The following is a 22,513-nucleotide window of genomic DNA, read 5'->3' as shown; positions in this document are numbered from 1 at the left end:
CGCTAAATATTAAACGGCGAACGTCAATGAACTCTAATAGACTGTTGAGAATATTTTGACAATTCTAAAACTACCAGAATCCAGCAGATTCTACAGCCATATAATCTACATAGATCCAGGCATCCTGAATGTATCATCAATGATTGCTACTTGAAAGACGACAAGAAAAACCTTTCATCATTCAACACACTAATCTAACAACACACACAACTGATGGATGGATTTTGGATTTTGTCACATTAAAGCAGAGCCGTGCAAACTATTCCTTCACTTGGTTTAATACTAAAACAATTAGAATAACAACCCACAGAATAGATTATTCATAATGTAATTTATCTAAAATTTGGCTTCTTGAACAGGTTTATTTTTTTTTTTGGGGGGGTGGGGGCGGGGGGGGGGGGGGGGTGGGGGGTAAGTGGATTGAAGAACTACTGTGCAGCACAAATGGTGAACTAAAAATGTCTGTTTTCAAGAAGCTTGTGACGATTGAAAAACAAAACGAAAGAACACATTTAAAAGATGGATTCATGCGCTCACTTGACACTCACTTGTAGATGTAGATGATTCCATCTACAGGATCACGTGTGTGTGTGGTGTGTGTGTGTGTGTGTGTGTGTGTGTGTGTGTGTTTGTGTGTGTGTGTGTGTGTGTGTGTGTGAGTGTGTGTGTGTGTGTGTGTGCTGTGTGTGTGTGTGTGTGTGTGTGTGTGCTGTGTTTGCGTCTTGAGTCATTACTGTGTCAGGTTCTCTCTCAAGGAGTGCAGGCACCAAGGCCGGGCCTATTATTAACCCTCAAAGCCGAGCCCCCGCGGTGTGAGGGAGCTACGCTTTGGGGGAAAGAGCGGCCTTTGTTCGGGACACAGGCTTCACACGGTGCTGATCTACACGACACACTACTTACTTACAGACACAAATCACACAACACACACACACCACTAGCTATCTCATCACTTTCCTGCTTTGCACACAGTAAAGGCGGTCACATTCTGATTAATTAGCTAAACACACAGATCGACAGCACGACGACTTCAGGCTCTGTCACCATGACGGCTGCAATCACCATCATCATCACAGGAAAGCCTCCTCTTGAAACCACCACTCAGGTAATCTACAGCCACACGTGAATACAAAGGCAGGCACAACACACACAGACACAATTATTTTTCTATAAGACCACCGAGATACACACTATGCTCTCAAAACATGAACTGATCCTCGTTTTCTGACGCCAAGTACTGTTCAGATTGAATGTCTCGGCTGAGTGACCCTGCAGTGGAGTTGGACCCTGAACTTGTCTGTCCATCTGTCCATCAGTCTGTCTACTCACCTCCTGCATCCCCTGTTCTACGCACACGCACACACACACACACACACACACACACACACACACACACACACACACACACACACACACACACACACACACACACACACACCTCAAGCATGCGTCACAAAAGCCATCTGCTTTCATACCACTGAAAAAAAAGTCTATGATGCTACAGCAGTTGGGTCATTAGTTGTATAATCCCAAAACACAACAGTACTTTGATTGTTTTATACAACGTCTCTCTTTGTGAGGTTGTTTATGTACAAAAACAGTTTGAGTGCATCTGAAATGAGCAGTTTTTTTTTCTTCCCCCCTTTAAATAACAGCTGAGTAAAATATCACTGAGAAACGACAAAAGCAGGTGAAAATCTGCTTCTGTAGAAGGGAAGAGGAAATGATGCAACGACTTTCAAAAAATGCAAAAGCCTTTGTAAAAACAAGGGACATGCTGTTGGCAGTGTGGTTGTCACAGAGCCACAAAAATAAATATACCGTCTTAAAATCTTCACCCTGCATAATCGCTCAAAGCTCTCATCAGAACCACATTGGGGTTTTTATTCGGTGTAACACCTGCATAAAAGTCTATCTTGATCTTTTAAGCCCTCATACTCCGAGGCTAAATGGATTGACGCGTTTTCTTTTTGAGTCCATCCAAGGCCTGTCTGCCTGCCTAACTAGGCTGAACGTGGACTACTTAGGAGAGTGCTGCGACCTCCTAAAAGTCTGAGCTGGGTGAAGCTACTCGTTGCTCCTTCAAAACATGGCCTACAGAGCCGGGCTGGCACAGAAAGCTATTTTTAGCCACAGGCTCAAAGGGAGAACTCACATTCCTGGCTGAACCGTGTCACTCATAAACTTTTCTCACACTCTTTTTTTTTTTTTTTCCTCCTTTTTTCGAAGCAGGCAGCTAATGTCAGAGTGGCTGTGTCTCCACACTTGTGTGACGGGGACAAGGCTTTGGTGAATAAATCTGAGTTTATGAGTATATGAGACTTTGGTAAAAAAAAAAAAAGATTTTGTGTGCGACTAGAAATGAGGCTGCAAAAAGGGAGATAGTGAGTATTAGTGAGTAATCTTCAGCGTTATGCACTGATGAACCCCAGTGGCTGTTGGGTCTTTCACACATGACCTATTGAAAGCAGCTCTGCGTTAATTAGACCGACTCTCGCCAGCACACAAAATCACACTTTCCTGACACGGCCTCGCATGGGCTACACATTAACCCTCAGTCTTCGGGGCTCTCATTCGAATAAGGCAAGAGAGGGTAGAATCCAGGCATGGCTCTGAATGAGGAGGTAGATGATTTCAAACGGTTTGCGTGAACACATTTCAAGAGGAGTAGTGGCGTTCGTTGACGAGAGAGGGTGGGGGTGGGGGGGGGATGCTAAATGCATGCACTGACTTCATGGTCAATTGTTAAGTCAACAAGTACCTCCTGAGCAGCCTAATTAGACTTGTTAACGTGAGCACACACAACGCTTGCATAAACGCAAGCACACACAGGATGTAATTACTGCAGCAGCGCCTGACTCTCTGTGTGTTCCAGCTACAGTCAAGTAGCACAAAATGATGCAATCCTCTCCCGCTCCTGGTGTCGACATGGCCAAAAAAAAAAAAAAATTCAAAGTGTAATTAATCTCCACGCTGCTGCCAGAGATACTGAAGCTTAGCAGCTCGCAATTTGGCTCTTTTAATATGATACTGCAGTTATCAGTGCCACTGTGTTCATGTTACCCAATACAAAGTCACAAGACCCCCCCCCCCCCCCCCCCCCCCCCTCAGTAAAGAACTGGTGTACACAACTGTATACTGAAATGACAGATGAAACACTATCGCTGTTATCTGGCATCAAGGTTTCGGTCCCTTTAAAACACAACAACTGGTGCCGAGTATTGTTTCACATCAACAGATACAAATTTAACTTGTGCGTCACATGGCGTTGGGTGAATTTAATCCCTCAGCGGTCGCTTGTTTCGGGCTGAAAATGAGATTGATCACAGATGGTCGGGCTCTAAATATCTCGTGCAAAAGACAGGGTGAGGAGGGAAAATATAATAATGACATGATATTGAGGTGATAATGAGAGCAGTGGAGTGAACTGACGAATGAATGTCAGCAATCTCGAGTTACACAGAGAGCAATTACACAGGAACTCAAAGGCAATGGTTGATGGGAATCGTTTATAATGTTTGTAATGAGCCGTTGATGTTTTGTTGTTTTCTATTTGAAGGCAGCCGGTTCACAACGGCTTTAAGGTGTTCTACTGCTTGCTCCACATATATTTGTTTAAAAAATTAATAAATAAAAAAAGGACTTGTGTACAGTATGTTGAGAGGTGAGCATGACTGTGTCTTACCATCATCCAGCGTGATGTCCTGCAGACCAATAGATCGGAAGGTGGGCTCCCTGTCCTCAGGCTCCTGTTTGATGTTCAGCCTCTCCCCGTCTGTGGAGAAGGGGCCCTGGGGGCTCAGGGGATGAACCAGAGGTCCCACCGCTACTGGGGACAGACTCGCCATGACCGGGCTTGTCGCCTGTGGAGAAGGCTGCCCTGAATGCTGCTGCTGCGGCAGAGCCCCCAGAGGACTGCCTCCTGAGGTGGGGGAAGATGAGGTGGGGGACTGGTAGGGAAGCGAGTGAAGCTGAGGAGAAGACGGCCCGGAGTGGGGAGAGGGGATCATCCGAGGAGGAGGGGGGGCGCTGGACGGTGTGGGACAGGACGCCGACCTCTGACCCGCTGGGTGATAGCCCATGGCCCTCTGCAGTTGTGAGGGGTGCTGCCCTGTTAGCGGGTGTCCACTGGGAGAGGAAACCTGGGCGGGATTTGGGGAGCAGTGATAGCCTCCGAGGGTGTGGAGGTGTGGGGATGATGGGGCAAGCAGGGGCTGCTGGCTCTGGGGGGATCCCACAATGGGGTTGTTGTTTGAAGATGAGTGAGCTGATGGCGAGGAGCAAGGAGAGGAGGGGTACACCATCCCCATGCCCATCGGGTGCGATGCCGCGTTGGGGCTCTGCTGAAAGGGCATCCTGTCGTAGCCTTGTGGAGAAAGGCTGGGCTGGCCGTTAAAGGGCATGCTATGACCGTGGCCGTGGCTGTGCTGCATGGGCTGGTAGGAGGGCCGAGAGGGAGCAGAGAGAGGAGCGGGAGCCGAGCTGGAGTGGAACGTCATGTGGCAGTCTGCGGGTGGGTGGTGCAGACTGCGACCCTGAAGGTGAGGCAGGTGCTGAAAGGATGGGGAGCCCAGGGAGGGGCAGGGGGCCTGCAGGGGTAGCAGGCCAGGTCCTGAGCCTGCGGCCAGGCCGTGAGGGGAACTGGACAGAAGGTTGTCCGATGGGTGGCCTTGCTCAGGAGAAGGCAGCTGGGCGCGCACCAGACTCGCAGTGTGTGCCAGGGGCATGGATATGGGGGGCACTGCAGGAAGATCCAGCTCATCTCTGTGCTCCTGCTTAACCAGGACTGAAGGTGGAAAGGTGCACACACACACACACACACACACACACACACACACACACACACACACACACACACACACACACACACGCACGCGCGCGCACGCACGCACACGCACACGCACACGCACACGCACACGCACACACACACACACACACACACACACACACACACACACACACACACACACACACACACACACACACACACACACACACACACACAGGATTGGGGAGAGATGTGACAAAAGAAGACAGACAGGATGAAAGAGACAAGCCACAGTCAGTTTTGTGTTCACGAAGACAAAGAAAAGACACGTAACCTATACATTTGTCGAGTAACACTGCATTGCGACATTGACAGGTTTGTTTCTAATTATGCTTGAGGTACAGTGGTTCACACTTAAACTGGCTAAAAAAAAAAAAGGAGTTGCTGTTTCAAGTTTATCCACGTTCTTTCAAATTGCTGCTTTACGGAAAAACAATGTCCAGTGAAGCAGAAAGCATACACTACAAGAGCCTAAAACGAGTGCTTTCAGTCTCTGAAATGCATAGATTGTGAAATTGGTCTCCTTTCTCGTTAAAAAAAACCCAACAAAAAAACCTCCAAAAATCAGTGTGTCGTTTTCAAAGTAATGGGGACATTGTGTTTTACTGCGACAGCTTAGAGCGCTGCTATGCCAATCGGTAACCCATTTCCCAATCTGGTGCCTTGTGACAGTGAGTTTTATTTTTATCCAGCTCTGAATCAGAGGGAGAGCATATGTTGTCAGTCTGGGTGCCATCATGTGAAATGCTGTGTGGGAAGAGGAGCTGAAATGCCCCCCAGCCTGGATCAGACCAATAGAACAAATGAGTTCACTGACAGTGCCCTCTGCTCACCCTGCCATGCCGTAGGGATTGCAGAATAAGAGGCCCAATAGGCTTTGTAATGGCTGAAAACGAAGCCAGTCAATATCAAAAGCAACAGAACGATAAGGTAATTGAGATTTAAATAACTTGTGTGCGGTATAAAATGTACAAAACGTATAAAAAGTCAGGGTGTTTTTATATTTTACACAACACTCGTGCAAAATTGAGACAGAATTTACAAACCTTCTATCTGTCTGTCAAGTCCAAATAAAATACATATTTTTTGGTCACAAAATTTGAGAACAAACATGTTATTTTTTGTCATAGTTGCAACAGAATTTATTCCTAATGAAACAAATGAAACAAAAAATGACTGGCTGGCTGGCTGACTGACTTTTTTTGACTCTTTCTTTCGCTCTCTTATTTTTTTTCTTCTTTGCCACAGTAAAGCAGGCGGCGTCCGCGGTGACTCTGGTGGTGTCAGCGACCCAGCTTGACTGACAGAGCAGTGTCACTCTGCTCCTCTCTGATTGGTTGCCCTGAGCTGTCAACGGGGAAAACAGGAACTGCCTTGCTGAGTGGGCGTGCTTGCAAACAGAGAGGCCGGGTGGGTGGATGGGCAAGGCTGCTCATACGCGCAAACACACACATTGTTGCGGTAAAACCCAGGGTTTGGATGTGTTGCATAAAATGCTCACATGCAATCATATTCCGCCAACCAGGTTTTCGGTTCGACGAGCATTCAAAGGCAAAACAATAACAATATCTAATGCAACCCATGATATAAGGAAACGTATGGATCAATCGTAGTTATCACAATGCTTTCAACCCATCATTTTTAAAGATAATTACATGAAACCACAACTTACGGTTCTTTGTATTGTGTATATGTAGTACCTGGATAGCAAAAGATCACTCTCATAGGAATGCATGCAAATGCAGCGCATGAGAGGGAAAAGAAAAGAAAAGAAAAGAAAAAAAAAAAAACTTGGCTTGGATACTAGCGTTACAAAGTAAACAGTTGGCAGGTGTTAATGTTATTGTTAGTGGAAGAGTCTCTCTAAACCACAGCAATGCTTTCTTTGGAAGTAGAATGAGAGAAACGAGGTTAGCAAAGCCCCTGTGGAGAAGTGTGCAACGCAATGAGCACATTGTCTACACTGTCACTCGCACTTTGTCATTGGCTGGGGAGATTCACTACAGCAGTGTTCTGAGGAAAGTATAAGTGAAAAAAACCAACGCCTGCGTAAAGGTCTCCAAAATATTGTGAAAAAAAAAAAAAAGACAAAATAACATTGGAAACTTGACTTATTTGTTTGAATGTAGCAGCTGCAAGTCATTCTAAAATCCACAAGTACTTCCCAAGCTCACCTGAGAGATAAGTGAAGCGTTGTGATTGGCTCCTTTTCCGCTTGCCATTGCAGACATAAAACTGCACCTGCACAGCTGAGCTCACGGCCTTGCTGTGGTAGGGGGGGACCTCCACGACAATGCACGACTACAACGACATTTCACATTAGAATCAACACTTCTTGCTGTGAAAGTTTTACTTAGACTCATTAATGTGCAATCAGACCTTTTCTGCAAACACTGGACAGAAAATGACAAAATACAACAATAACAAAAATGGTTGAAAGAAGAAGAAGGAAAAGAAAAAAAAAAGAGACACTTACCCCTTGACTTTTCTCGCGGATTATTTTTGCTTCAACTTCCCACTGCGGTCGTCCATCTAGAAGGAAAAAGGTTTCATTTAAGCCTGTGACCGTCTTGAAATTCTCGATTATATATATGCTAAATATATAGTTAGTTTAAATATAAACTAAATGTTAGAGTGGTGAAGACAACAGTCAATCAGAATTTACAATAATAACATCAAACCCTCCCACACAAGGCAGATTTTGAGTTATCCAAATTCAACACGAACAAGAAAAAACCCAAAAAAACCACAGATGTCACTCAACGTCAGACAGAGGCAGTGATAAACCCAGAACCCACACATGATCACTAATTAAAACATCATTAACTACCTTATTTATATTAATTGGTGGAGTTATTTTCAAGCTGTTTAACCATCTGGGTTTTTTTTCTCTTTTCCTCATAGTGATGTCAGTCTAAAGTGTTTCCTTAAACACACACATTCTTCTGGACCACGTGAAATCTCTAAAATAAGGAGGAAAAAAAAAAAAAAAAAAGAAACACACAATTTCAATTTCTCCTGGAGAACTGTGGTACACTCATATGATGACATTTCTAAAGTCCCAGAAACCGTTTGGAGAGAATCTTTGTGGCTATTAAAAAGTAATCAAATGTACAAATGTCCTGCTGTTTGTCATGCCTGGTTAAAATTATGAAGAGCTCAGTGGAATAATTGTATTTACTTTAAAATGCCTTTACACGCTGCCAGGTCTTTAGTCAGAAAACATCCCTTCCAGTTTTCCTATGAATGATTTCATTATCTGGCCAGACAGGTTGGGGGAGTCAGCTTCTCAAAGCAAAACAACTGGGGTGAAAACACTGACGGGCATGCGGTGTGGGTTGAACGCGTCACGCTCACTGCAGCATCGGGAAGAATCCGAAGTTTAACAACTAAACTACCAAACAGCCACACAGCAGGAGAGACTTTATTTGCAGTGGCCTCGTTCATGGCTGTTGCATGGTGCGAGTGTGCCCTGCACCTGCGCGGCCTCTTCTACAAAAAGAGGATTCCCCTCCAAATACCACTGTCAGGCATCTGCAGCGTGTTTTGCAGAAGAAGCCGGGCCTATATGGAGGTTGTGGACAAAAGCAAGCACTCAAACTGTAAGCCCTGTTACATTTAGGTGATTCAACGCTTAGAGCAAAATCCTCTCTTGTGTCGCTTTTCGGAAGTGATTTACCTGTTCTGATCTCACAGGAGCATTGCTCTTAGTTATAGTAATCCACTGGCACATTAGCCAGTCATAACCTTAAATAGATTCTCTCTACTGTGGGAAAAAAAAAAAGAGCTTAACCTGTTGATGAGTGTGTCTTTTTCCCCCCGATGAATGAATGACCTTGGATGTGTTTGCAGCGCATTATTGCTGTGCGGCTTGTTCATGTTCAACGGGCAGGATCGGGGGGCCCCCACATGCTCTGTCAAGCAACGTGCACCGACAGGAACCTCGCGTCACGTCAAGACAATGACTTGGCTCATCGAGACGCCGTGCGTTTTCCGAGCCAGAGGAGGATGAGAAACGTGTCTATTGTGCTTAAAGATTTGAACAAACAAAAGAAGGTGTTGAATCTTTATGTTCAACCCGTAGGTTTTCTCATCTTTGGGTGAAGAAAGCTCCCTTTCTGTGGCTTTCACAGCAGCAGCAGAATAAATATCCTGTGTTCAACACTACTCACGGCAGGAAGAGCTGCAATCTTTACATGAATATTCAAGCATGTAAAAGAAAAAGACTTATACCGGTTCTCATTTTCATTTCATGAAGTCACTTAAATTTGATGTTTCTACTTAAATAAAGGGGGAAAAAAAGGATTGGTTTCCAAATAAATCTAAGTTCAGAAAATTCTCAGGCAATGAAAATGTACCTTAATTTGTCTATAAAAGTAAATTGAGCGTGTAAAAGTATTTGTGATGGTCAGGTGATGTCAATGTGTCCGTATTTATTCATATCAGTTAGTTTAAGCAACTTTTTGCATTTTGTAAGGTTCAAATAATTTTAAATCACAAACAAACAAAACAAACACTAGAGTTTGTAGCTCACGGCAATAACTTTTAGGTTCTAACCGTATATGTGTTAGTTGGCGAAGTTACTTTATATCTTCCCTCAATCTTTGGGCGCAACAGCTGGCCGCTCTCTCCAGCTCTCTTTCAAATTAAGGGACATGGTGGAAAAATATCTGTCACTGCCTTTTCTTCCATTGCTGTACTTACGACAATCAGTGTCTTTCTGCACTTAAAGCAGGCGGATTAGTGATGATGAGGGGGGGATCTCTTACACAAACCTAATCAACATCATGCTCTTTTCGCCTTCATTATTGTTTCTGTCCTCTTCCACACTCCACTGCCTTCACGGAGCATGGGGCACGGCCTTTTCTGCCTACCCAAAATGCACCTCTCCCGAGGTTTTCACTTGCTACTTTTCTATGCCATGCTTCACCTACTACGCCTCAAAAGGGTGAAAGACATTCCTCCAGGCAGTTTTTTTTTTTCCCTCCCTCCCAGAAAATCTGAAGAGAATGGCCTCTCACTTGCACACAACACCACTCAACTTTTTGCCATGTGTGAACTTGATTCTGCTCCTTCACGTCACAAAGCCGCCTCGGGCAGGCAGAGACTGGCTCAACAAAAGTCCTCCTTTTAAAATGTCCATCCCAAGTAACAGTTTTTACAAATGTTTCTATTGTACGGTGGTGCATAAAAGATAGAAAAGATAAGGCAGGAAAAGAACGTCTCTTAAAAGTAGAGAGACAAATGCCACATTTATGAGACATATATTAAAACAGTTTTTTTGTCTGGATTTATAAAGAGCCACAAACTCCCAATCTTTCTGCATAGGACATCTCGCAACAGTGATCCTGAACCCATCGAACTATAATTACTCTGCATGCAGCACACAAATTAAAGTGATGAAATGCCCCTGAATCCAGTATTTGAGTGTGTAAAACAGGAACCAGAGAGCAAAAGCACGAACAGCGTTTTTAGTTTTGATGCCGTCTTTATTCCTGTTGCAGAGGTCTGATATTAAATTCCAACAACCTTACTTAACGAGGAGCACGATCTGTTCAGTATCTCACTATATGCCCCGCAGGAAACAAAATACTTTTAATGGCTGGGAACGCTCAAGCACGCACACACGCGTGCATGCAAGTTTTGACAAGATTTTATTCTTGATATTTGTCTCTTCGACAGACAACAACGGTTACATTACACAATTGTGTACTACAATCTTTACGCAAGTAGCTTCACAGGTTGGTGCTTTTACACACGGATCATTTGCCGGAAGGGTTATTCCACAGTCGACAACTCGGAAAGTGCAGATGCAGCGGCATATTTACACTCGTTGGAATGTGATCAAATCTGTCACCCAAGCATTTTCCTGCCTGCGTAAGTGGCGGCGGCTGTGGCTCACGGCGAAGCCGCTGTGCGAACACGAGGCTTACCAGGGCCTTTCTCCAGGAAGATGACCTTGGACTCGGGAAAGAAGTTGGAGCCGGTGATGACCATCTCCTCTCCCCCACTGACCAAACAGCTGGTCAGGCCGGATTTCTCAACCTGAGGCAGCTCTTGAGCTGATCGTTGGGCTGGTGACGGGACACGGAGAGGGTTTGACGGGAAAAGAAGGTGATCAGTACGGTTGTTTGTAAACGCTTGTAAATCCAATGTCTTCTGAATTAGGTACAACATATTGTACTTGTCGGGGCATGTGTATGGGTAGGAGTGCAGCCTGTCAGGGCACCGACAGAACAGAGCACATTTCCATACCCCACCCCACCCCCCCCCCTCCACTATTTTATCAAATGCATTTATCAACAGTGACTTTCAGTGGGTACAAACAGATTAGATCCACATCCTAAATTGCAAGCTTGCTAATGAAGAAGTTTGTGTGTACTTGTATGCGTGTCTCTTGAATGAATACTTCGATGTGTCTGAGATAAGAAGTTGACACTCACAGCACTCCACAGGAATGGAGGCAGCCTGCAGCGACAGCACCTTCCCGTTGGGTTGAGGGATGTGCACTCTGAAGACCACGCGGACCCGTGTGTTCTTTCGACCTATATCCGTCTCCCCCTTGCGCAGCTCGATGTCTGAATTTCGTAGCTTAAGTATGCCGGCGCAGTCGATACTGCAAAGTAAAGGAAAAATAATTGGCCCCATGCAGCACTAATGGAATAGCAAGCATCTCAGACTAAGTAGTTAAGACTAGGGAGTGATAAAAAAAAAAAAAAAAAAAAAATCAACCACAAACCCAGCAGGACATTAGTACTGAGGGCAAGAGCTCTGGTGTCGACATTAAAATAAGAATCGCCTGGAAATGCGATGCATCAAAACTGCAAATGGGAAAATCCTAACCAAATCCTTTCACATGTCATCCAGGGTAAATGAAACCAGATCCTACATAAATATAATCGTTTATGTGTTACAGGACCATAAATATATTAACAGGGTTTGTTTCTATGCTCCATGGGAAACGCTCAGATTTTCCTAGTGGGTCTGACTCTCCTGTTGGTTCAAATTAAGAACATCTATTAAAAAAAAAAAAAAAGAAAATCCATTCGGAAGATATTACAACCATGCATAATCATAAATGAGCTGCTTTTTCATTGGACTGGGCTTTCTTCATGGTGGTCAGCTCATAACTGAGTAATTTAACCCTGAAGTGCTGCTGACACTTACCTGGCCGACATGTTGTTTTCAGGAAGGAGAGGAATTTCGAGAACTTTGGTGCTGGAAACCAGGATTTCTTGACTGGCGGTGGCCACGGTTTTCCCGGTGATCCGGTGCACCTGGTAGAAGGCGTGAGGCCTCAAGTAACGGTCATCTGCTGTTCCAATGAACATCTGCAGGTTGACAGGCTTCTCACTGTAGCCAATGAGCTGAAACACGACAGACAGAGATAGAAAAACAGAACAAAAACAGATGTGAGTCCTTGGGCTCCAGATGAGAGGTGTGAACAAAGGAATAGTCTTTTCATTTCCACTGCCTGGAGAGGGCCACCTTTTTTGGAGGGAATCTAAATGGCAGTTCGAGAGTGTTGTGATATTTCTGGAAGGGCCACTGGAGATTCATCTGGCGCTTTGGCTTCCTACCAGTCTGACACTGATGTTTTTCAACTGCTCTTCTAATTTTTTCCCTGCACCATTTTTTTTTTTCCAGGGAATCCTTTTTGAAAGAAAGCTTCGCCTATGAAATCATTTTAAGAAAAACTAAAGAGTATTAACAATCATGTGTAATTGTGTACATTTCAGAAGAAAATGAAGGAATATAAACAACTAAGTAGGATTGACCTCAATAATCAAAATGTTAGCATAGTCATCAATGGAAGTGTGACACCCATTCAAAAAAGAAAAAAAGATCCTCCACCAAGCATTATCTACATCCATAATCCTCAACTTTGTCAGATCTCATCGTGAAAACACGGCTGTTCAGCTTTTAGTTGACATGGCTGTGATTGGTTTTATCTTTATTCCGCCTGTACTATTTTATTGTTGTCCGTACTATTTTATAGTTTTTAAGCCTCTGTGAAGCACCTTGTGATTTTATCTTTGAAAGGTGCTATATAAATAAAGTTTCTTCTTCTTCTTCTTCTTCATTCATATACAACTTAATGATATTGAAATTTAACTGATGATGCTGTGGTTAAAAAAGAAAACACACACACACACACACACACACACACACACACACACACACACACACACACACACACACACACACACACACACACACACACACACACACACACACACACACACACACAATAATGTCACTATGTTTTCATGTCTGCTTGTTCCGGGATGTGACCGGCTTGGCACTGAGCTCCCTGCCTTGCCACTGTGGTGTCCGGTTGTCCCCGAGAGCCAGCAATCTATTTTCTACATCCAGGTTAGATGCCGAAAGAAAGAAAAATGCTCGCAAGTTAGGTAGCGACAAGGGGAAGACGGAAAAGAGAGCAGGACCTTTTCCTCCACTGAGTGACAGAACTAACACAGCCTAACACAATCCCACTACTGTTGTAATGTTTTACTTGGCAGACTCTGTGACGGCGGGATGGCACTCCCGCCCCTTCTCCAACACACATGCATGCACACTCCCGCCACGCCGCTCTTAAAAGGCCTGCACCTCTGGCTTCGACGGAGGGCGGCTTGTTGAGGGTTACAGAAAAGAACAAGGCCTTTCATTGCCATTTCACCCCAGGATCTGCCAAGCCTCAACCCCGCCACAGCTGGCTGCTGACCCTTTACTCCCTGCAGGTTTGCGTCACACGCCGCTGTGTCAATGTTTGGCGCATTGAAGGGCAGCGAGTGGGTGTGGGCTTTGGGAAATGTTGTGTGTTATTCCAAAAGCTGCAAAAATAAAATGAGTAAAATTGGTCACAATCAAGCCCTGAAAACACCACGGACCCAAGAAAAACCGGTGAGCATAGCCCAAGAAATGTGCGCTGCGTCAAAATACTGAGTTTTTCTTCCAAGTCTTTAAACTCGCCACGACTCACCAGCTTGTAGCATTTGGTAAAGGGTGGATTGGCGTCAGTGGTGGAATTTATGTTTGATAGAATCATCATCAGTGGAATTAGCCCGGGGTCTCGCTTTCTTTAATTTTCACTTGGTACTTCAGAGACAGTCCCCGTCATTCTTGGTATCGGAGTACCTTGGTTGAACCAAGCGATGGAAAAACTGAAAAGGTCTGTGTTTACAGCGGACTTTGTGAGGGGACGAGCCTCCAGAGGCAGATGCACGCAGGCAGGGCGAAGGAGCGTAAATCTTAATAATGGTTCACTGTTGTGAGGAGTTTGCATTGGGAGACGGTTGTGTGAACTCCAAAAAGAGCCGCGGCTTCCCAAAGGACAGACGGAATGAATTAGAACCAGTGGCAGTCTTTCTGGCGAGTAAACAAAAAATGGTTTTGTTTTCAAGTGAAACAGGTCGCCGGTCAGTCAAGGGGCAAAGAGAGAGATAGACGACCGCATACCAACACATACACACACGTACATACATCTCCTAGACAGCCGGTGTTTCACATTAATACGCATAAACGGCGAAGGTTAGGGTTAGGGTTAGAGGGTGCAGATGACTGTGAGAAAAGAGATACAGCTTGGAGGTGGTGTAGTGGTTCGCACTCTTGGCTCATATTGAAAAGTCATGGGTTCAAATCTATGCCGGGGCTTTTCTCTTTGGAGTCCAAATCAACCCAAGTTTTTTTTCCAGGTTAACTGAGGACATATTTTGGAATGTATGTGGAATTGTCTGATTCTCTGTGTTTGCACTGTGGTGGACTGAGTTCATCCGTAGTTAGCTGGGTTTGGCTCCAGCGACCCAGAACAGGATGAAGCTGTTCAGTCCGAAGATGGATGGATGGAACAGTGTTTTTCAAAACGCTCTTAGTACCACTTTGTGTGGTACGGGAGACCACACATTAGTATTTGTACACAGGGCAATAGAGAAAACTCAATGGAATATTTAAATATATAACAGGAAAGAAAAAAAGTTCTAAATATCTGAAACGTTATGCCCACAGCCTACTGCATGACACGCTATATGGACAAATGTTAAGTGTTATCATAAATGTTAAAGAGATGTACCTTCTCACAGGAGTTTATTGATACAGTTGTGTAAGAAAAGGCTTGTCGACTGATAACGAGTAGACGATTACATCGTAAATGGCTTTTAAAAGCAAGACTTTTTAAAGCAAAAACTCCCCGCCCCAAGGTATGTTGACACTCCTCCACCACATCCTCCAAATGTTTTTTTATAGCCTCTCGGTGCTGGATTAATTAGGGTGACTGACTAAACAGATCAGTAATTCACATTGCTTTTTGGGTAGGTGTCTGTTGGTTCTTGTAGTGCGGTGGCCTACAGATGGAATCAAATCCCACTAGCGCCATCCACAGGGGCGGCAACCCCTGAATGCCGCTTCTTCCTCAATCAAAAGTGTACGCAAACTCTGAGAGACAGAAATACATTTCCAAACATCTGACTTCTAAACCTGAAATGAAAGAGACAGAGTTGTGTGATTCACTGCTCACGTTCCCAGGGAGGCGTAGAGCCGAACACGGTGACGGTTCAATTCTACTGGATGCGGCACATGAAATGCACTCGGAAGGAAGTCACACCATGGAACACCATGAGGCCCCTATAATAACCAGTAATGGGCTCATCTTTAAAAACCACATTAGATCTTAAGGGCCACATGAAAGTGTAAATGTTGCGACTAACAAGCCAGCAGGTAATTATGCATCCCGGCCCCGATGGATCCATGGCCATAAATGACACAATTCTTCTGGATTCAAAGAAAAGCGGAGTCACAGGAATCAACAATCCTGTGGGCTGTGCTGCTTTGTTTTATGATCATGTCTGCACACTGTGGGAGCGAGTGCAGACATTGCTCACACATGTCTCAGGGTCTGCATATAAGCGTGCCTGCACTCCACATTGTGTGTGTCCGTACTTGTACAATTAACCCAATGAGAGCCAGTCCCAGTGCCCAACCATTAAAAGTGAGGACATTTCAAGAAAGTATAAGACATTTTAGCCATCTCTTACTCTCTCACAACCCTTCGAAGGGCCGAGGATTAACACCTGATTTCAGAATGAAGGTTAGAATGTTTAGGTAAATATTAGGGTAAAGGTCAGAATTAAGCACTCCGTTATGATGGTTAGGGTTAAGGTGAGAGGATAGACAGGCAATGTGTGTGTGTGTGTGTGTGTGTGTGTGTGTGTGTGTGTGTGTGTGTGTGTGTGTGTGTGTGTGTGTGTGTGTGTGTGTGTGTGTGTGTGTGTGTGTGTGTGTGTGTGTGTGTGTGTGTGTGTGTGTGTGTATAAATCAGGCCGTGTTTATTCGCAGCACCATGTGTGTTCCAGACAGGATAAAAAAGAGTTAACAGTGTCTGGAGGAATGTATCCCTGATCTCTGAAAGAGGACAGACATGCACAAAAAAAAAAAACATGAAATGCTTCACGGATGTAAATGAATACACCAAACCAGAAAACAGACCGTTCCTTCTTTTACAGCTGTGGTCATTAATACCAATGCCATTGTATCAGCATATTTAACATTGTGCCAAATTTATTTCCAGTTTGTCATTTTTACTCAACATTTCCACCTGCCACTATGAAATAAGAAGTTTCATTATTTCCCCCCTTACTTTTCCATTTAACTCCTTCATTTCCATTTCTCTCTCTCTCTCCCTCATTCTCCTTTTCTGTCCGATACAGATGATTGACTTGGTGTGAAGTGTTGACAAACATACACTTAGCAGGCGAGGACTTTCCAAATCAAATAATCGAGAAGGGAAATGTGATTAGAGAGCCAGAAAGAAAGAGCTCACATCAGCAGTTGTAGTGAATCAACACTCCAGACCAAACAGAAACATGCCACATCGCCAGGCGAATTCAGTCTCTCCGCAGAGTCACAACTCTTACTCGAAACATTATTGTTTCCCGTTTGGTGTTTGCATAGATCTGGCTCAGTTTGGATCCTTCAAATAATCAGAAAGATATTGAGTGGCTTCACTAAAGCAGATGGTAAATGGTGCTGAGACTCATGCACATGTTCAAGTCTTTCCACTGCGGCAATAAAGGCTCAGCACATGGGTCGGGTGTGAGAGCGGTGGAAGCTATGTAATGAATGAGTGCCACAACTTGGTAGTGTGCCTTTTCCTGATACTGCAGTAAAATCAGTTGTTTATTTTTATAGAGCTCCACTTATTCAATCAATACAGTTAGCCTCCAATACAAACATAATTGTGTACTTTATAAAAACTGATCGTAACCATATTGTAGCCTTTCATGTAGCTGTCAAACCACAGGGGGCCTATTTGCACCTTCGGTGCAGAAAATGGGCAGAGCACCACCTGCAAACAGCGGGACATGTAAACAAGTGCACATGGATTGTACCACGGTCCTGGCAGCGGAGACTTCTCCATAGTGAGTGCACACAGCACACACCCTTGACTTGGTTCACATTCCAGAGTCACCCCCTCCATCTCCCTCTCTATGGTGAAGTGTGAAATACCACAGGAGGGTGGTCTCTGCACTCTTAACGCCCCACCTTTTACCTATCCAGAGTGTGCACTGGGCCCAGCGGGTCAGTCAGCAAGCAACTCAGTCCTGATAGAAATCGTCTCTTATATTAAACCACAGTGACATTAAAACTCGTCACATGAACTAAGGCCTGTGTTCGCTGAAGCATCTAACTAACTTCTGACTTCTAGCTTCTGCCTGTGGATCGAGTTTAGAGTGAACGCTCTCCCCTAAAATAAAACCGCTGGATACAGTTACATACCCAGCTCCCACTAAATAAAGTCCCCACTTATTTTTGGCCATCATCTGTTCCACTGATTCAGTAATATGGCTTGCGAGCAGAGGGGAAAAACACCTCCCATCCCTGCATGCATACGTAAAATAACATACACAACCACATCAAGGACTTCATATTTCGCCATTTCAAAACACACAGAAAGCTCTTGTATGCTATTTAGACTTTTTCTGGCACCCAAGGCTATTTACAGGGACGTGGCAGAGGGGGATGCCTTGCTTTTCTTGGAGCAAAGTGCAGACGGTTTTATTTACAGAGCTTCGTCATGAACCTGCTTTTCTCACTCTGTGTTTTTGTTTGTATGCACACTTGTACCGATCCGTCTGCTTCACCGTTTCTCTTTCCAGCTCTGGCTTCCCTTCCTCTTCCTATTCGTTTCCCCCCTTGTCACTCTCCCCTCTTGTGTCCCTGTCCTCTCCTCTCATCTACCTCAGCTGCAGCCCTCTGCCGTAATTCGACACTTTCTCACAGCGAGCGCCTGACTCCGCTAAGTTGTTTCTCCGTGTTGCTCCACTGTTGCCATGGCGAGACTCGCTGTGTGTATGCAGGAGCGCGTGGAGCACCTACGCAGACTCGCACTGGTGTAAACTACAACCCTTAAGGTCATTTGGGGGGGGGGGGGGGGGGGGGATTAAGGCACACTAACCGTGGTCTTCACAAAGGCTTGTGGAGTTGGTTTGAAAAATACAAAGAGACCGTGTGTGCGTGTGTGTGTGTGTGTGTGTGTTTGCGTGCGCAACAGATGTAAAAGCAGGAGAAATGGTGGTCAAGGTCACGAGAGGGCCCATTTTATCTGACAGAGGTTTTCCTGATGTGGCACCACCACGACCAGGGATCTATGGACACACACAGACACAGGCTTGATGTTTGCCCAGCACACTAGGGAGGGCAGTGAGAGCCAGGGGGCCAGTTGACTGTTTGTTTAAACAAGGTCAATACGTGCACACGCGTGCGAGCAGACACACGCACACAATTATTCTACACTGTATGAGGGCTGTATATGGCCTTGCTGGACCGGCCCATGCTCAATTCTTCTTATTCCTCACTCTATCCTTCCCCACTTTCACTCTACTTCACACATACTCACCTCCCTGTCTTGCCCCCCCCCCCCCCCTCCCAGCGAGTGTTTTCTGGCTGTGCACTAAGCATGATTACAACAAATGAGAACCAAGCTTCCAACATGTTTACATCAAATAGAGCCCTGCGGCGAAGCAACCCTGTTCCAGCCAGTTCACACAATGCAAAGCGCACAGCTTTGCATTGTTGGTCTGTGTCTCCTCATTGCGGCAGCCAGTCCAGTGAGAAAGTCATGCAAGACCAAGTTAATGTGGGGTTGAGGCCTCACTTTTTTTTTTTTAGGAAGGTGAAAGGAACATAAGAGCAACAGGAGTGAGAAGGCCGAATGAAAAGTACAGAATAAGAGCAGGGAGGAGAGACACCGAAAATGTGACTGTGAATGACAGAGACAGAAACAGACAGTAATGGGGTCATGGCCGTGCATTTAAGCACTGGGATCAAAATCATTTAATGCATCCAAGCTGGTGGAAATTCAAGGCCGTCTTGGACAGCTTCTGTAGTATTCTCTTTCAAACCCCAGTCACCAGACACCACGGCTTCATTTAGATTTATTAAATGTGGCAACAGGTCTAAAGATGTAAAATGTTTTGGGGTTTTTTGTTTGGTTTTTTTTGCATACTTCTGTGGAAACACAGCAGAACCCGATGATGAGTTGTGTGCTGTGCAGCTGGACTGCTTCTTCAATCTATTTGACAACTGTTTTTATTTTCTTTGTTCATGTTGTGTTTTTATCTGTAGCACAGTTAATGATGCCAGAGGGGCTCCTTATATTTGTGTGGGTGCAGCAGCACTCAAATAAGCTGGATAAATACGCACAAGGATATCTCAGCCTGTAGCAGGCCAGAGAGGCTTTGGACTTAGATGTCTCCTAGCAACAGGTGCACTGATTAAGGTCTGTGGCTAGTCCCAGAGGAAGGGCTAAAAAAGCTAGTCACAGATGTAGCCATCCTTCAGTCTACCATTATAAATACAAGGTCTGATGGTCAACGTTCATGACAATAAAATATTTTGTAACAACAATGTCTGTATTGATGGTTGCAAAATGTATCATGCAAATACGGTAAATTTAAAGTTGGAATGCTTGCCAACCACAGGATAACAAAGATAAGCCCTCATATTACAGTTTGTCTATTGTGTTGCACTTTACACAAGGGAATCTGGTCGTTGTCTTAATGTATTAAAGCCCTACAGTGACAGCCGACAGCTCGCAAAGCTACAGTGTGGCCGCTATATCATTAGCCCCAGCTTTAGACTTTGCATAGAAATGCACAACATTCCTCGCAAAACCCAACACCGTGAATCATGTCTGTCAAAACATTTCAAAGTAAACACTGTCAGGCTTTGTAGTCTTTGTTGGTCTGGCTACCAGATATATAGACGGAGAAGGCGCTAACTGTACAGGCCACTGCCAGCAGAGGCTCAGTGACACTCTTGTCTCGCTTTAGATCAACAGCTGGTCAGCACTCCTGGGTTTTCCTTACTAGAATGCACAGGCCACATCAGAGTCATATGCTTCATTTGCCAGGCAAGACTGAAATGTATTTGTGAAGCCGGAGTACAAGTTACGGCGATACAGAACTGAAACGCAAGTCTTATAATTAATTATATCGTTATATCACACTGCATTGCTATCAAAGACACAGAATGATACGAGTGAACTCAGACAATAAAAGCTCACACAATACTGTTAAAAAAAAACCAGTGAAGACAAACCAAATCTGAATTCTCCTGACATAAATGAAACCATAGCATCCGCTCTTTCACTCCTCGTTTTTTTTTTCTGTTGCCACACTTTTAACTGTAGCTACATCCTGCATGTTAGAAATCACTGACCTGAAACCACCTCTGAGCCATTTATTCCTACCCAGATTAACCTACAACCTTAGATGCTTGAAAGAAGTAGGATACCGACTGAACAGAAAGAAGAGACGCTGAAATTCACCTCGCTTGGCCAAAGGGACACTGGCGAGTTCTCCATAGCTTGAAAAATACGTTATATATAATATATTAACACAGAAAACCCTTCGCAAGGGTCGTCAAACCTGTCGAAGACGTCACCTCTTGCCATAAATTTCAGAAATTCTATTGTGAATGTTTTACTGTTTTAGACAATGGATCGGTTAGTACAGGAAAGAATGTCACTATTTTGAGCCCAGGTTGAGCTGGGGAGGCCTTTTGTGCGTGTATGCCCTGTGACAGACTGGCAATCTGTCTAGACCCTCTTAAACCCTAAGATGGATAGAAGATAAATCGATTTTCGATTTAAAAAAGAAAAAAACCCAAATCTCGTTATGCTATGCGGCTGATAAGGAACTGAAAATGTAAGTCCAAGTTTGCATATTCATTGCAAACGTTAATATGTTTATTGTCTTTTATAGACAAATAAATCAATTAATAATTATTATTATCCAACTTTAGTTTGTAAGTTAGACATTTTTTTTTCAAGTCAAAATAAATAAAATGAAGAAAAATAATAAAGCAGTCCTCAGGATCACAGTTCGTGTTACAGCTGTTGGGACTCCCACCTGAAAGAGTCAATAACTGGGTGGACGCGCACAGAATGCGCACGCACGGACACACACGCACACACACACACACACACACACACACACACACACACACACACACACACACACACACACACACACACACACACACACACACACACACACACACACACACAAATCAAGCAGATCCATCAAATGTACAATCTCTGTCCAATCACAATTTCTTGCACTATTTCATAGCCAATGAAATATTTCCAAGCTGAAGTGAATGCGATATAGAGACGTTTTAACGACACCTTAACGGCACAAAGAGGGAGCTCCAGAAGAGCTCAACAAATGAGATCTTCTGAAATGGTGTAATTTCAAAAGGTGAAAGTTCCCACAAGTAATTAAACTGGTGAAAAGAGCCAGATGTTTTGTCTGTCAGAGCTATTTTAATAAATGTAAATAGCATTTACACCGCCCTAAAAACACAAGTATTCATCAAATGAATTAAAAACCTGTGATAAATTTACTTTTTTTCAGATGACCAATGGTAAATATTTTGCTCTCTTCCTTACAGATAAGATTATCATTATCATTATTTGTATTTTTGAGAGTGGAGACATACGTATTTCAAACATTTACATTCTTTAACCATTGCTATTGACAGGAACTTACATACTTTTTCAATGGTTTCAATACATGTAGGGAGACATATCCAGAGGATGATTGATTTTCCCTTTGATATGAGTTTTCCGAAGTTGACAATGCCTTCCTGTTTCTGAGACTTTTCATTGTTTTTATTAGATTGTCCCAAAATACACATTTCTAACACAACCAATCCTGCTGTGCTTACTTTGAAAAGGCAAAAGGAAGAAACTTGCAATACAGAGTCGAGTATCGGACCCTCTTCTTGACAAAACTATTGTTCAGCCCAGAAGAAAATATGGGAAATAAAAGTGTAGAATAACAAATATTTAGCTCAGATAATAAAAACAGGAGAAAGCCAATGGAAACCTTTTATTATGGTCGGTATACCAAGTCCACAGCTCAAACCGTCTCTTGTTTTGTTCGATTCTTTTTTTATGCTGACGCAGCAGCTGACCGATCTGGCCAGCAGTGCGATGGCAAAAAGGAAGTTATCACCATGTCCAGATGGCAGCTATGGCGTCATTTACTGATGTCACACCACCAGTCAAGGCTCGTGGTGAGCATGACATCCTGCAGAGAAACCGTAGCCGTGCAACATTATAGATTGGGCTACTGCATGGCTCTTCTGCTTCAAAAATGTTAAACCTTGGAAGTATAACTGACA

At 44.1% G+C, this 22,513-nt stretch overlaps 1 protein-coding gene across 1 annotated transcript in view; it reads right to left on the bottom strand.

The window, feature by feature from the left end:
• Nucleotides 1-3,438: 3,438 nt before the first annotated feature.
• The window catches only part of nfatc3a (nuclear factor of activated T cells 3a), a gene marked incomplete at its 3' end in the record, with an annotated part of 45,576 nt that continues 26,501 nt past the window's right edge, over nt 3,439-22,513 (bottom strand). The window contains exons 4-10 of the mRNA XM_080520647.1: nt 11,993-12,192; nt 11,269-11,441; nt 10,759-10,899; nt 7,302-7,357; nt 7,000-7,126; nt 3,683-4,783; nt 3,439-3,446 (exon numbers count right to left, since the gene is read on the bottom strand). Of these exons, the coding sequence (XP_080376773.1) occupies nt 3,439-3,446; nt 3,683-4,783; nt 7,000-7,126; nt 7,302-7,357; nt 10,759-10,899; nt 11,269-11,441; nt 11,993-12,192 (1,806 nt within the window). The remainder of the gene's footprint in view (nt 3,447-3,682; nt 4,784-6,999; nt 7,127-7,301; nt 7,358-10,758; nt 10,900-11,268; nt 11,442-11,992; nt 12,193-22,513) is intronic.

The sequence above is a fragment of the Blennius ocellaris genome (genome assembly GCF_963422515.1).
Source record: "Blennius ocellaris genome assembly, chromosome: 1".
In the NCBI taxonomy this organism is placed as follows: Eukaryota; Metazoa; Chordata; class Actinopteri; order Blenniiformes; family Blenniidae; genus Blennius; species Blennius ocellaris.
This window is presented reverse-complemented; position numbering and strand designations above follow the sequence as displayed.